Source organism: Gymnoscopelus microlampas (assembly GCF_963454915.1).
Source record: "Gymnoscopelus microlampas genome assembly, chromosome: 3".
Taxonomy (NCBI): Eukaryota; Metazoa; Chordata; class Actinopteri; order Myctophiformes; family Myctophidae; genus Gymnoscopelus; species Gymnoscopelus microlampas.
Genome location: NC_139940.1, coordinates 7,776,920 through 7,791,039, shown reverse-complemented (window position 1 = coordinate 7,791,039; position 14,120 = coordinate 7,776,920). Strand labels below are relative to the sequence as shown.

Below are 14,120 nucleotides of genomic sequence, written 5' to 3'. Positions count from 1 at the left end.
AGGCAGATATGAAAAATGCAGGGCAAACGTGTTTCCTTGGCCTCTAGGGAGTGCACATACAAAGTTTTACACAGATCAGGGCAATTATAGGTAAAAACACGAATCGGCCTGTTACAGCGCCACCATGAGGCTGCTTCGAAAAATGTCAAGTGGCATTTCTTCCTCGGCCTAGTGGGAATGTTTGTGCAAAATTTCACGGAAATTGCATGCTGTATTCATGATTTCAGGCATTTGGTTGAAAACAAAGCACTCCTGCAAACTTTGAAAGCTATTCTTAGCCAATCATGATGGAATATGACAAATCTGAAAGACCCGTTTCGTTTAATGACTATAGAGAAACTGTGTACCGATTTGCGTGACGTTTGGACAAAATCTGTAGGAGTACTGTCAAAAAATGTGTTTTGCAAAAAGCGGCCTCCTGGTGGCGCTATAACAGGCCCATGTACAAAAATTGGGGCAGAGGTTCTGAATTGGTATCCAGGCAGGGAGTATGTGTGCACAGTTTCACTGCGATCAAGCCAACGGTGCCTGAGATTAGCTGGTCACAGACGGACGGACGGACGGACGGACGGACAGACAGGGTGCAAAACATACTGCAAAATAAATGACCATGCTTGCTTTTCATTTAATTTGAATTTATCCAGAACACCATCAAACAACTCCACCATCCACCTCTCACACATCCTCTGATGACGTTCCCCACAACCAGCTCCTCAAGGCGGTGACAGACATCGTGGCAGGCCTGAAGGACATCAATGAAACGTTGGAACGTATGGAAGTCTTAAACCGGAGACTGTCTTAAATTGCGTACAGCAGTGGTTCTCAAAGTATAGGGTCCGTGGACCCCCAAGGGACCAGTGGTTTTCTAACGGTGTGCCGAGGTACACTGGTGTGTTGAGAGACAGGTCCAGGAGACCTGTGTGTGTGTGTGTGTGTGTGTGTGTGTGTGTGTGTGTGTGTGTGTGTGTGTGTGTGTGCGTGCGTGCGTGCGTGCGTGCGTGCGTGCGTGCGTGCGTGCGTGCGTGCGTGTGTGCGTGGGTGTGTGGGTGTGTGTGTGCCATGAGATGTTATGACAACCACATATTAGTATTTCAATACACAGTTCAGTAAAGAACTTTACAAAAGGTGATGAAATTTTTGTTTTATTTACTATATCAGAGAGCACCTATTTCCCAATAATTCTTAAGCCAATTCTATACCGTAAAAAATTGGATTATAGGCATACAAAAAAAGAGCTTGTAGATCTGCTATTTTCACTATTTTAAAAAAAAGTAATACATAGGGCTTAAAATTTGGAACGTTTCTGATTTTTAAGAATGATGATATATTACCTAGTTTGCACAGGTATGACTGCAGGTGTGACTTGATATTTTCACCTGCCCTTTGCTGTGCCTTGGACACAAACAGTTTGAAAACCACTTCTCTGTGATGTTCATGCTATTAAGTGCTGTATTATTCATTCTATTCAATCTGCATTTAGAAACATATCCTCAAGTGGATACTATGCTTTACCTACTGTAAGTATGGCATAGGCCTATACAAACATAACTCATATGTACACATGCAGGAATTATCATTTGTTTTATATTTTTTGTAGTGTATTTCACATGATCATAATGCATGAAGTCACAATCATAATCATCATGTTTAATATAGGTTATGTTTAGCAGACATCATTCATTTGGTATGTTTTATGCAAGTGCAAGAGGCAATGGAATGAGTGCCAAGGAACATGCCAGACATCTGCTGTTGTATTCCCAAAGGTGATTGTTGTGCAAAACTTAAAGTAATAAATCAGACGTAACTAAATTGTATGACTCTGTCAGACAGTTCTTTGGATGATCATTTGGCTGGCAAACTGATGTTATGCGAGACGAAGTTGGATGATTGCCATCCATCTAGATTTAGCCAAAATGTTTTAAATAAAAATGTTCCCTGAGTGGGAGAATACGTGTGATACGTAATCTCTCTCTCCCTCTCTCTCTCTCCCCTCTCTCTCTCTCTCTCTCTCTCTCTCTCTCTCTCTCTCTCTCTCTCTCTCTCTCTCTCTCTCTCTCTCTCTCTCTCTCTCTCTCTGAGGCCCTATATAATCTCTGGCCATGCAGCTGACTGTTACTGGGGTCAGGCTCAGCAACAGCATGTGTGTGTAAGTGACGGATCACATCAGGTGTTAGACAGGGTTTACTTCGTTCCATTTCACACAAACAGGATTATTTCAATCAGTTTTTCTGAGACTGAAGTCACCTGGGCTCAAACAGCCGTTAGGGCAGGTAAAGAGAATGGACCAATCAGCTTTCATCCTCAGAACGACAGCGTTATTATTGGTGGCGTGTGTGACAGGTGAGTCCTACAAAGTAAATAATTTAAATTGCCAAATAAGTTTGCTTTGGTGTGTATAGTACAGTACATTAGTATCAATATAATATGATGCCAGTGTAATCAATAAAGTTCCTGCAGAGACCAAGAGGCCAATTATTATTTTTAACTTGTATACTTTACTGTTTTTATTTTAATAATCTTGTTGGGATATGTCTAATATGTTCTCCATGAGTTACTAGACATGTATATGATGACTTGATCAATAAAGTGATACAGTCAATCAAATATAAATATAGCAGTGTAAGTCCTGTAAGTACTGGAACAGTGAACTAAACTTGGCTCAGCAATGAACCACTTAAGCCAGTGACAATAGCAGATCTACAAGCTCACAACATGTCTCATCATGACGCGTTGTGATCTGTGGTCTAGGACAGTAGTTCTCAAACATTTTACACCCAAAAGAGAAATTAGTTGTTTGTCCGGGAAAGCTACTTCTTAAATGTTTCTTTTCTTTTTCTTTTTTTTTGAATTGTTTTTAATTGGTGAAAAGATGCGATTTTTTGTGTTTTTTGTGTTAGCCTTTTTTTAATCTTTTGAAATAATTGATATACATATGTAGGATCTGGACACTGGTGACACACACGTTCTTTAGTAGAAGGCCTCACGATGTACATAAGTACATTCCAGCCAGAATAGAACATTGTGACAGGTACAATTAATGACTGACTCAGGCTCACTTACAAACATCTGGAGTTCATCCAGATCCCCGTACCATTCCTCTGTACACACACACACACACACACACACACACACACACACACACACACTAGAGTTCTCAAATTCTACGACAACGTATGCAAGTGCATAGACGCACATGTGAAGTCTAGATATAGATACTGTGAGGACAAAGAAACCTGGGTCTTGCTCTTGCTCTTGCTCTTGGTACGCGGCCCCTTCCAACGGCTACACCATGCAGCATGGCCTCCTGTATCTCTGTGCTGTTTTATACAATAAACCAACTTAAGGAACTTGTACTTGTCTGGACCTTCCATAGTTCCAACTATGTTTCACACTTGTACAATATAGTACACATATTTACTTATTTTTATGTAGGAAACGGAAAACAAGGCCCGACCCACTGTTTGGGAAACAGTGGTCTGGGATCATATTGGCTACTGAGCAGCACATTTTGCTAAACATGAACTCACTTTCCTTTTCCATTTTGAATGTCTTCTTTTCGGTATCCACTGGACTCACATGTGTGCATGCCTCACACGGAACTCCATAAATCAGGGGTCTTCAACGTTTTTCAGGCCAAGAACCACTTAGTTGACAGAGCGATGAAGCAGGGACCCCCACTACATAGTGTATAGAATTGTGTTGCAGATTAAACTTTTTCCTTGGTTTCATAGATAGCTTCATAGACTTTTGACAGCACTGTCAAGCATTGTGTTGAATTAATGTTAATGTATATAATGTGTATTCATGTTAATGTGTATTAATGTGTATTGTATCACAACCCCTCGAAGCATGCGGCCTGTGCTTGTAGATCTTCTATTTTTGGCTAAAGTTCTCCTCAGAATAGGGATGCCAGGGTTCAAGTATTTAATGCAACAACAAAAAAGGATCGTATCGCACAAAGATTTGGTGGCCCTCCTGTAGTAACTTTGAAAACCCCCGAGGGGTCCCGGACCCCCTGTTGAAGACCCCTGCCATAAAGGGACACAGACAGAGAGAAACAGAAATCTATATGGGCATAAAAGGGACACAGGCAGACAGAGAGACACCCTTTTTTCTCATTTTTAGAGTTTTAGGACGTGTTTGTTAGATGTTTTTGTTTGGCTATGATCTCGCTGTCAAATAAATGTTAACCGAGACACATGTCTGCTCTTGTTGGCCCATGGCATTTCTGTATGAAAGTTTTTTTGTATCTGTTCATTTCATCTGTATGAATTTTCTTCTGGTGCAGACACTTCTTCTAGTTTTTTTGTTTTGTTTTTAGTTTAGGTGATTTAACATTCATGACTGCACTAGATTTGATATTCCTAATCCGTATATTGCTTTTTGATGTGATTCCTTTGACTCTCACCCTTCCAGGTTTAAGTGGTTTTACAGTGACAACCACAAATGCAAATGTACTCACCACAGAAGGTGAAGGTGAGTCCTGAAAGATGTGATTTAGAAGATTGGACAGAATGACTTGATGTTGCTCAGTTGATGCTTATGCCATGTACAGAATTCACAGAACTCCAATTTAAAAGACACAGTTTACAAGACAAAATAGAGCAAGATAACAAGCACAGATATACAGCACAAAATCCTGGAAACTTTATACCTTATACTGCACTAGCGACTTATACTTTACACGTTTATGATTACAACAAATTTACACAATCTGTTTAAATTCCTGTAATTCTTATCAAACTTCACTTATGCAATTTTTGTAGTAATTCATGTGATGTTTGTTAAGCGTAGCCTTAACAGATGTCAGAATGGCTAATTGAAATGTCCAAATCACACTGTAAAACCAGAAAGATTGAACTGAGAGTGCATTTTAGAGCTATCGACACTGGACAAATTTAGCCATCTTAGTCAGCTTCTTTTATACAAGCCTCTTGTCATGGGGCAGATGGCGAGCTTATAGTATTTGAGACGTAGAGTTTTGTATGTGCTCTGATTGCGTTTTTCATTTCAGGTGCTGAACTTACATGTTCTTACTCGGCTGACTTTGGTTCAGATGCAAACATTGAGTGGAAGTTTGTGGAAGACAAGACAGGCTTAGAGAATTATGTTTATTTTGCTGTGCAACCCACAAGTAAGCAAAACACCTTATCTCTGTCTAGTGGTAGAATGATACTTGTTGTTTAGAATATTATGTGTCCACAGTTTTCATGAGAGCCAAATGGGTCATGTATACTTCACGTGACCTATTTATTGAAAATCATTACATGGGAATGATCTTGGTAATTGTACGTTTCTTGCTTCCACAGCACAATATAGGGACAGAGTGACAATTTCCAGCGGTAATTTGAGATTCAACCAAGTGACCAGCAAGGATACTGGAGTATATCATTGTGTGGTGACTGGCAATGCCAAATATGGGGAAGTTACAGTGAGGCTTACTGTGGGTAAGATTGTGAACTACTTACATTCTGCCATTTACTCTATGAACTTTATTTATTTATTTATTCTAGATAAATCGCGCTCCTCCCACAGTTTTTGCGCTATATAACTGGGCCGTTACATTTGTGGGAGGGGCCTACTTCTTTAGTGGGAGGGGCCTATTTAATCTATCCATCTATCCATCTATCCATCTATCCATCCATCCATCCATCTTTTGAAAGTTCATGAGAGATAGTCCAGCAACAGAAAGGTAACATGTTACAGACTAAATAATTTGCTTTTGCAGGTTATTTTAATTAGATGCTTTCAGGGACGTGCACAGATAGACTCTAGGTGGTGCTAGAGCACCTGCCCTTTGCCCTCTTGACCAGAAGTGCCCTTTTGAAAAAAGGTTTACAGCAGGGGTCTTCAACAGGGGGTCCGGGACCCCTAGGGGGTCCTCAGAGTTACTACAGGGGGTCCGCCAAATCTTTGAGTGATAGGATTTTTCTTTTTACCATAACCACTCGAAACCTAGCATCCCTTTTCTGAGGAGAACTTTAGCCAAAAATAGCAGATCTACAAGCTCACAACGCCTCACCCTGCGAGGCGTTGTGGGCTTGTAGATCGGCTATTTTTGGCAAAGAGCTATAGGTGTAGAGGGAAAAAAGACCTGCCCCTCAAAATGTCTGTGCACGCCACTGGATGCTTTAATGATGACCATGCTTTCATTTCATTTCAATGTATCCAGAACATCCAACCCCTCCACCATCCACCTCTCACACATCCTCTGATGACGTTCCCCACAACCAGCTCCTCAAGGCGGTGACAGACATTAATCAAACGTTAAGACAAGGCCTGAAGGACATCAATGAAACGTTGAGACAAGTTATGGAAGTCTTAAACCGGAGGTCTTAAATTGCGTACAGCAGTGGTTCTGAAAGTATAGGGTCCGTGGACTCCCAGGGGACCAGTGGTTTTCTAACGGTGTGCCGAGGCACACTGGTGTGTTGAGAGACAGGTCTAGGAGACCTGTGTGTGTGTGTGTGTGTGTGTGTCTGTGTCTGTGTCTGTGTCTGTGTCTGTGTGTGTGTGTGTGTGTGTGTGTGTGTGTGTGTGTGTGTGTGTGTGTGTGTGTGTGTGTGTGTGTGTGCCATGAGATGTTATGACAACCACATATTATTTCAATACACAGTTCAGTAAAGAACTTTACAAAAGGTGATGAAATATTTGTTTTATTTACTATATCAGAGAGCACCTATTTCCCAATAATTCTTAAGACAATTCTATACCCTAAAAAATGGGATTATAGGCACAAAAGAAAGAGCTTGTAGATCTGCTATTCTTACTATTTAAAAAAAAAAAAGAAAAAAGTTTTACATAGGGCTTAAGATTTTTAACTATTTATTTGGCATTAGCAAATCATAGAAATAAACGTTTCTGATTTTTAAGAATGATGATATATTTTGCACAGGAATGACTGCAGGTGTGACTTGATATTTTGACCTGCCCTTTGCTGTGCCTTGGAAACAAACAGTTTGAAAACCACTTCTCTGTGATGTTCATGCTATTAAGTGCTGTATTATTCATTCTATTCAATCTGCATTTAGAAACATATCCTCAAGTGGATACTATGCTTTACCTACTGTCAGTATGGCATAGGCCTATACAAACATAACTCATATGTACACATGCAGGAATTATCATTTGTTTTATATTTTTTTGTATTTTGTTTTATACTTTTTTTGTAGTGTATTTCACATGAGCATAATGCATGAAGTCAATCATAATCATCATGTTTAATATACGTTATGTTTAGCAGACATCCATTCATTTGGTATGTTTTATGCATGTGCTAGAGGCAATGGAATGAGTGCCAAGGAACATGCCAGACATCTGCTGTTGTATTCCCAAAGGTGATTGTTGCGCAAAACTTAAAGTAATAAATCAGACGGAACTAAATTGTATCACTCGGTCAGACAGTTCTTTGGATGATCATTTGGCTGGCAAACTGATGTTATGCAAGATGAAGTTGGGTGATTTCCATCCATCTAGATTTAGCCAAAATAATTGTTTTTTTAATAATTATTTTCCCTCAGTTGGAGAATTATGATCATTTGGTTTGTAATATGTGTTGTGATGCATTCTCTCTCTCTCTCTCTCTCTCTCTCTCTCTCTCTCTCTCTCTCTCTCTCTCTCTCTCTCTCTCTCTCTCTCTCTCTCTCTCTCTCTCTCTCTCTCTCTCTCTCTCTCTCTCTCTCTCATATTATTGACCACAGATGAATTCAACAACAGTATAGGCCTATGCTATCCACTCTACACCGTAGTGCAAAATGTGTTTTTAGTAGTCACTACTGAACAGAACCTGTGAAAATGACAGCATGGGTTTTAAAGCTGCAATCCATAATATTGTAGTGAATAAAACTGTATTTTAACCTATCTGTTGGTCCAGTATGTGTTAGAATACGATATAACAAACACAACATTGTGGTGGTTGCAGTTGGTCTCCCTGCTCTTCTATTGAGACATTTAAATCATGTGTTCTGGTAGGGCCACTACTGGGTGGCTAGAGGTATTGCATGAAACCCAAATGTAAATAACTCGCCTTTTCTAATTGTTCTCAAGGTTACAGCTAAGCTCAACAGTAAAACTGTTGGTCCTACTGTATATGGGGATCTGGGTTTGAATCCTGGGAAGGATAGTGAAACGTTGTTGTGCTTGTAGATCATATTTCTATATTCGGCAAAGAGAATTTGTGTAAACTGTAAAGGGGAAAAGAGCGGACCATGAACAGAGCCAACCCCTGATTTGTTTACTAAGTAGCAGTGATGGTAGAAGTACTCACATGTTTTACTTAAGTAAAAGTATCAATACTGCAATGTAGATATACTCTGTTACAAGTAGAAGTCCTGTATTCAAAATGTACAAAAGCAAAAGTACAAAAGCATCGGCATCAAAATATACTTAAAGTACCAAAAGCACTCATTGTGCAGAATGTCCCATTTCAAGTTCAAAATGTGTAAAAGAACGTTTGAAAATAGCCGATCTACAAGATCACAATGTGTCACGTTGTGAGCCATTGTGAGCTTGTAGATCTGCTATTTTCAAATGGCCGAGATATATAGAGAGCTGAAGTGGTTACGGTATGTTTTGTAATAATAATCAGAATCTACAAAGTAACAATTATAAGTTAAAAGTAAAAGTACTGTAGATGTAGATGTAGATGTAGATGTGGAGTAGAAGTAAAAGTACTGAAAATTGGAAATACTCCAGTAAAGTAAAAAAATACCTCAAAATTGTACTTAAGTACAGTACTTGAGTAAATGTACTTAGTTACTTTACACCACTGCTAGGTGGAATATAACTCACTGGACCCTAACGTCCAGCATTGTTATTTTCACGCAGTGCATGATGTCTGCCTTCCAGGCATAACTGAGGTTAAGCAATTAAGGACCCAATTGTGTTTGTCCTGCAACAGTCTCAAGCTGGCCTCCCTCACAGTAAGGGCACGACCACTATTACATTATGTCGGAAACAGACGCATACTTTGGTTGTCAAAAAGATACTCCATTTGGTTCTGATATTTATTTAGGTCATTAGGTCATGGTGTCAGTGGCAGACCATGGCACATATTTGACTAAAATGCCATCCTTATCAACCATTCAGTGACCACTTTTGCCCAGCAGATGGGGGTACTGTCATGCTGGAGGAGGCCAAGCATTGTATGTCACATGCCTTTGTATTTCTCGGTATTTAGTAGAAGGCTATTTACCAGACCTAATAATGTGTTAGTTGGGCATGAATAGATATATATATACACTTAACTTTCTACATGCCTCTTCAAACAGACTAAGTGCAGACAAACATTTGCTGCCACAGACAAAATGTGTGCTTGTTCAGCAAGTTGGATTTCATTATCCAACCTGGCTAGTGGCTACTGCTCATGAATGGTTGCATGGTTTCCTGCAGTTCATTGATGTGTGAATGTAATGTTGCACATTGTAAAGTCCTTTGATAAGGTGCTATATACACAAGCACCATTTACCATTTAAACCAAGCCAAGAGATTTTCAGTTTTACTTGCTTGTAATGAACATCATTCTTTTCTTTCTATAAATTAGTAGTTTTTATTAGAGCTGTCCTGAGCTGTCTCTTCTAATAACAATACCTTACCCTCCAATTCTTCAACCCATAACCCATTCCTCCCTCCCTCCCTCCAACTGGGGAGGAAAGAAATGATTATTAAGATACTTTCAGAGCTTGTATTTTCTGTATTTTAAATACATAAAATATATAATTATGTTATGTCATTTTATTCTCAATTTGACACATTTTAAACATTCACACGTTTAGACTGTGGAATAAAAAACTCTGTCAGTTCTACTCCGTCTCTGATTGGCTTACCCACGCCCTCAGAACAAATTCAACCTTAAATGAGAGGCAGAGTAGAGCAGGTCATGAGACACCTTGTCTCAACTACTAGTGGATGAAGCCTCGTGGAAATTTCCATATGCATTAAAGATAGTTTACTTTTGTGATAACTACATTACTGCATAATGTAATTCTGTGTAATTCCACCTCTAATCACGATACGTTTCCCTCTATCTCTTCTACCCGTCCCTCCCTCCCTAGACACTTCATCCGGGTCTCGTCTCGGGGTCTTTTTTCTGCCCTCTGTGTCAGTGGTTCTCAAAGAGTTTCAAGTCAGGGACCCTCAAACTGCTATGTATTTGAACCACTGGAAACCCCTCAAGGACCACTGGGGGTCCCCAGACCCCACTTTGAGAACCACTGCTCTATGCTCTAAACAGGACCTGTCATTTTCCTTAAGCACCCAAGCAAGTCATTCAAATGTTAGTCATTCAAAATGTTCCTGTCTCCATGCTTGGGTTGGGTAAATCAAAATAATGCAAATGGAGGGATTTGAATGCATTTGGTCAACAGATGTTAACGAGACCTTCATTCTAATGTCCTTGTGCTGGCAGGCCTTTGTTACAAAAACTAAAATGCTATGGACATCATCCATGAAGACAACATGGAGATTTCATTTGAGTAGTGATGCGAAACTCACTTTGTTTATACAATTCTGTCATTTGGCACAGAGTCTCTTGACCAGAATGACTTATGTGTGTGAGCGCTACAAACACATTGCGACACGTGAGCTTGTGAGCAATTTTCACTGTGCGACACTATCATACGACAAAGAATAAAATAAGGCTTAAAACTGTTAAAGACAGTTGATTAGAATATGATAAATTGCAAAATGGTATTAGCTTAAAGGAATATTTCACTTTAAAACAATAATTTGGGTCATTTTATCGTCTACTCAGGCAAATTAGGCCACTGCCATACAATAATAGTCCTTCTTAACACAATAGATCACAATTTGTCCTTCGTCAAACATCAAGAGCAGACAAGCAATCCCACATCACAGCAAAAGGGAGTATTCAACTCAGTAAGTCAGATCACTGCACTGCAAAAAGCACACAAAATGTTACTATCAAGGCCCAGACATTGTATCAGAGTGGAGAGCTCAGGACTACTACGTTATTGACAAGTGGGTTAAAACTTAAATAAGCTATACAAATTCAATGAGTACACAACAAACAATATGGCATTACATGCATGTAATGATAAAAAACAAACATTCTCACCAGGGTGAGCAGAGTGAAGTGCACCTAAATGCAGTAACTCCTGTGTACAGTGCACATACATGTGCAACATCATTACTCCTTATTGCACTTCACAATTACAGTACAATAAGCATTAAAAACATATGGGTGCCACTGGAACTAGTCTCGCGTAGCCAGACAACTATTCCACAATCTCTGAATGCTATATAGAGTCTGGAACTACAACTCCCGAAATCAGAGAGGAAACTGGCACTTCCGTTCACGAAAATATATTTCAAAATATCTTTACATTTTACTTTTTAATTTCCATTTCTGCTAAGCAGCAAGCTATGTATACTAAGATGATTTGTATTTAGATTAGGATAAATTTGCGCAACTGTAAAGACGAAACGGACGTGGGGATGAGGCTTCACATACGGTTTATATTCTAATCATGATCAGAGCTTCCGAGTCCCAGACTGTATGACCGGAAACATTTGAAAATTGTGGGAGGCAACAGTCTGGTAACGTGAGACTACACTGGAACACACTCTACTCAGCCATTACAAAAACCTGTCTCCTGATTGCCAACTTCCTGCTTTTAAAGGCAGAACTAGATCATGATTGGATGGCATCAGAGTGTCTCACCAATCCTGATGGACCAAATCTCCACACATGTACACCTGCAGTAAATAAACCACAATCAATTGAAGACATTCACTAAAACTACACCCCCGGTTACATCTGCATGGAAGTAAAATCAGCAACAAGTGGCAGCAGCTCTGGGATCAGGAGATAAGAGGGAGACAAACAATTAAAAAAAGAACAGGGGAGGAAGTAGGAGAAAGGGGGGTAATGGGGCCCTTGCATCCCCAGTAGTGTTACCTACCGTTGATATCAAAGATGGTGATTCAAATGTGTGGCTTTGACTTGAGTTGCATGTAACAGGTTTATCTGACCTGGTCACTGCTGTCCCTGAAAACACACATTGCCTTCTTAGTTTACACTCTAAGGATACAGTAACAGGTGAACAGAGTACTACTGTCAGCAGCAAAAAGAAGAAGAAGAAGAAAAATAAAACGGGACCTCTCAATTGCCTAGAGTTTTAAGACTCTTTAAGGTGTTGGTAACATGGACCGTACTTAGGTTTGATTTTTGTTTTGTAGGATTGACAATAAGAAAAAAAAATAACGGTCTTATTCAATTTGCAATATAAACAATTGAATTTAGGTATGTACTGTAGCAGACACTCTTATACAGATGTACAGAGGGAATTACAAAGTGCAAGATCAGAGTAAACGGCAGGAACTCAACAAAGGAAACAAAGCGATAAAAAGTATCTAGAACACCAGGTAAAAATCAAACCTAAATAAATCTAAACATCATTATTAGCATTTGTGGTCAAGTAAACCGTATATATCACTCTAACAGATATAACATATCTCTGCTGTCGGGCATAAACCAGCTATGTCCAAAATATTAACTTTTCAGGAAATGAAAAAAGAAAAAACATATTTTTAGAACAACACAATACCGCCTCATCAAAGTTGGTATGGTGACTTTATACATTGACAGGTTGAACGTGTCCTTATATTATCATCACTTTACCCAAATACAGCTCAAGTGGAGTTAGGAGTTTTTTTTTTACCATTAATGTGGCGATGTGTTTTTTTCCATCTTGATCATTCTTATCAATGGGGACAAACCACCTAACTCCACAAGTTGGAGCAAGGTGGTTTGTCCGACAGTTTGAGGATCCAGTGGAGTTAGGAGGTTTAGTCAGAAGTGCTTTTTTACTACTTTTCATTGGTTCAATATTCGTAAAACCCACAAACAGACGTACAGGGTGTTCAATAGCACTGATAGCTGGTTTCTGCCCGACAGCGACGATATGAGAAGAAATAACCAACCTACAGTATATCTGCATAGGCTTTATAAATGACCACAAATTCCTGACAATTCCTGACTACTAGCCCCCTGTCTGTTTTGCTGGGGATTTGATGCAGAGGAAGTTCCTTCTCTCCATGCAGTCCCTGGTCTCCCACTGGGTGGTGTGGTCTTTGGGTAGGGTTCCACAGTGCCTCCCCCAGGCCGGACAGAGTGGCAGGTTCTGGTACCGCTGTGGTTCCCCGTCCACCCAGAGCCACTCGCTCGCCAGGAAACGCAGAGCTGTCCACACCTGGGGACAACATGGAGAGCAAAGGAGGTCAAACATCTTCCCTCAAGTGTTACTGTGCTTTAATTAGGACTCAGATTAGATTGAGTCAATCTTACTATTATATTATATGCTGGCTCGTTCCTATGATATCTTTATGTTATTTCATTAAACATTATTTTAGATTCTGAATAAAACAAACTTTATTGCCAAAATGACTGTTAGTGTTAGTGTTAAAGTTACCGTTAGGGTTAGAATTAATGTTAATATTAGGGCCGGTGCTTAGGGGTACAAGAACCTTCACCTTCACGTGGGGTGCGGTCACAAATCCAACATAAGACAATTAAGACAGTTTCAACAAATTATCATCAAAATAAAAGAAAGAAAAAAAACTAAAGCCTAACTAAAGTTTCCTGCATTCATTTCAAAGAAACAGAAACTCTCTCTACCCACAATGTGATCCCTCAACCCAAATCCTCAAACCTCATTGGTCGTGGCCTCCTGGATCTTGTCCCTGGCGTTGCGGTGGTCGTCCTCAGACTGCAGGCTCACCAGGTCATACTGGTGGTCACGGTAATGATTATGTAGCGTGGGGTCGACGCTGCCGATGGCCCTGCAGTGATCCAGAGCCTCCTCCCATGTCTTGTTCTCCTTCACCAGGATCCCGTTGTCAACGAAACAGATGAATGGAAGTTTAAAAGAGCAACGTTCACTGTGCCACATGTTAATGTAAAGTACGCCACAGTTCTCAAGGTCCGGCTGTCCTGGAGCCCATTTCCTATAGTCTGAGTCCTCTCCAGTCCACTGCCAGATGTCTTTAGATGTGTCACTTCCAGATGTGTTAGGGGGTATATGCAGTCCAATCCAGCCATTTTTAGTGAACTTTTTGTGGTTGCTCTGTGTGACAGTGGCTAAGACCATGGACTTCTTGTT

General features: G+C 40.0%; 2 protein-coding genes across 3 annotated transcripts in view; one reads left to right on the top strand and one right to left on the bottom strand.

The window, feature by feature from the left end:
- The window catches only part of sult2st3 (sulfotransferase family 2, cytosolic sulfotransferase 3), a 340,324-nt gene that overhangs the window by 306,799 nt on the left and 19,405 nt on the right, over nt 1-14,120 (bottom strand). The window lies entirely within an intron of this gene.
- LOC311041568 (junctional adhesion molecule A-like) lies at nt 2,135-7,705 on the top strand. 2 transcript variants are annotated; one of them, XR_014600428.1, is made up of 6 exons: nt 2,135-2,340; nt 4,417-4,476; nt 5,015-5,134; nt 5,310-5,447; nt 6,173-6,471; nt 6,582-7,705. XR_014600428.1 is itself a non-coding variant. In XM_084051989.1 (5 exons), the coding sequence occupies exons 1-5, from the start codon at nt 2,280-2,282 to the stop codon at nt 6,337-6,339; spliced, it is 546 nt and encodes a 181-aa protein (XP_083908115.1). In that variant the 5' UTR covers nt 2,135-2,279; the 3' UTR covers nt 6,340-7,705. The 2 variants fall into 2 exon arrangements, 1 of the variants encoding a protein (XP_083908115.1); XM_084051989.1 differs by having other exon boundaries at nt 6,173-7,705.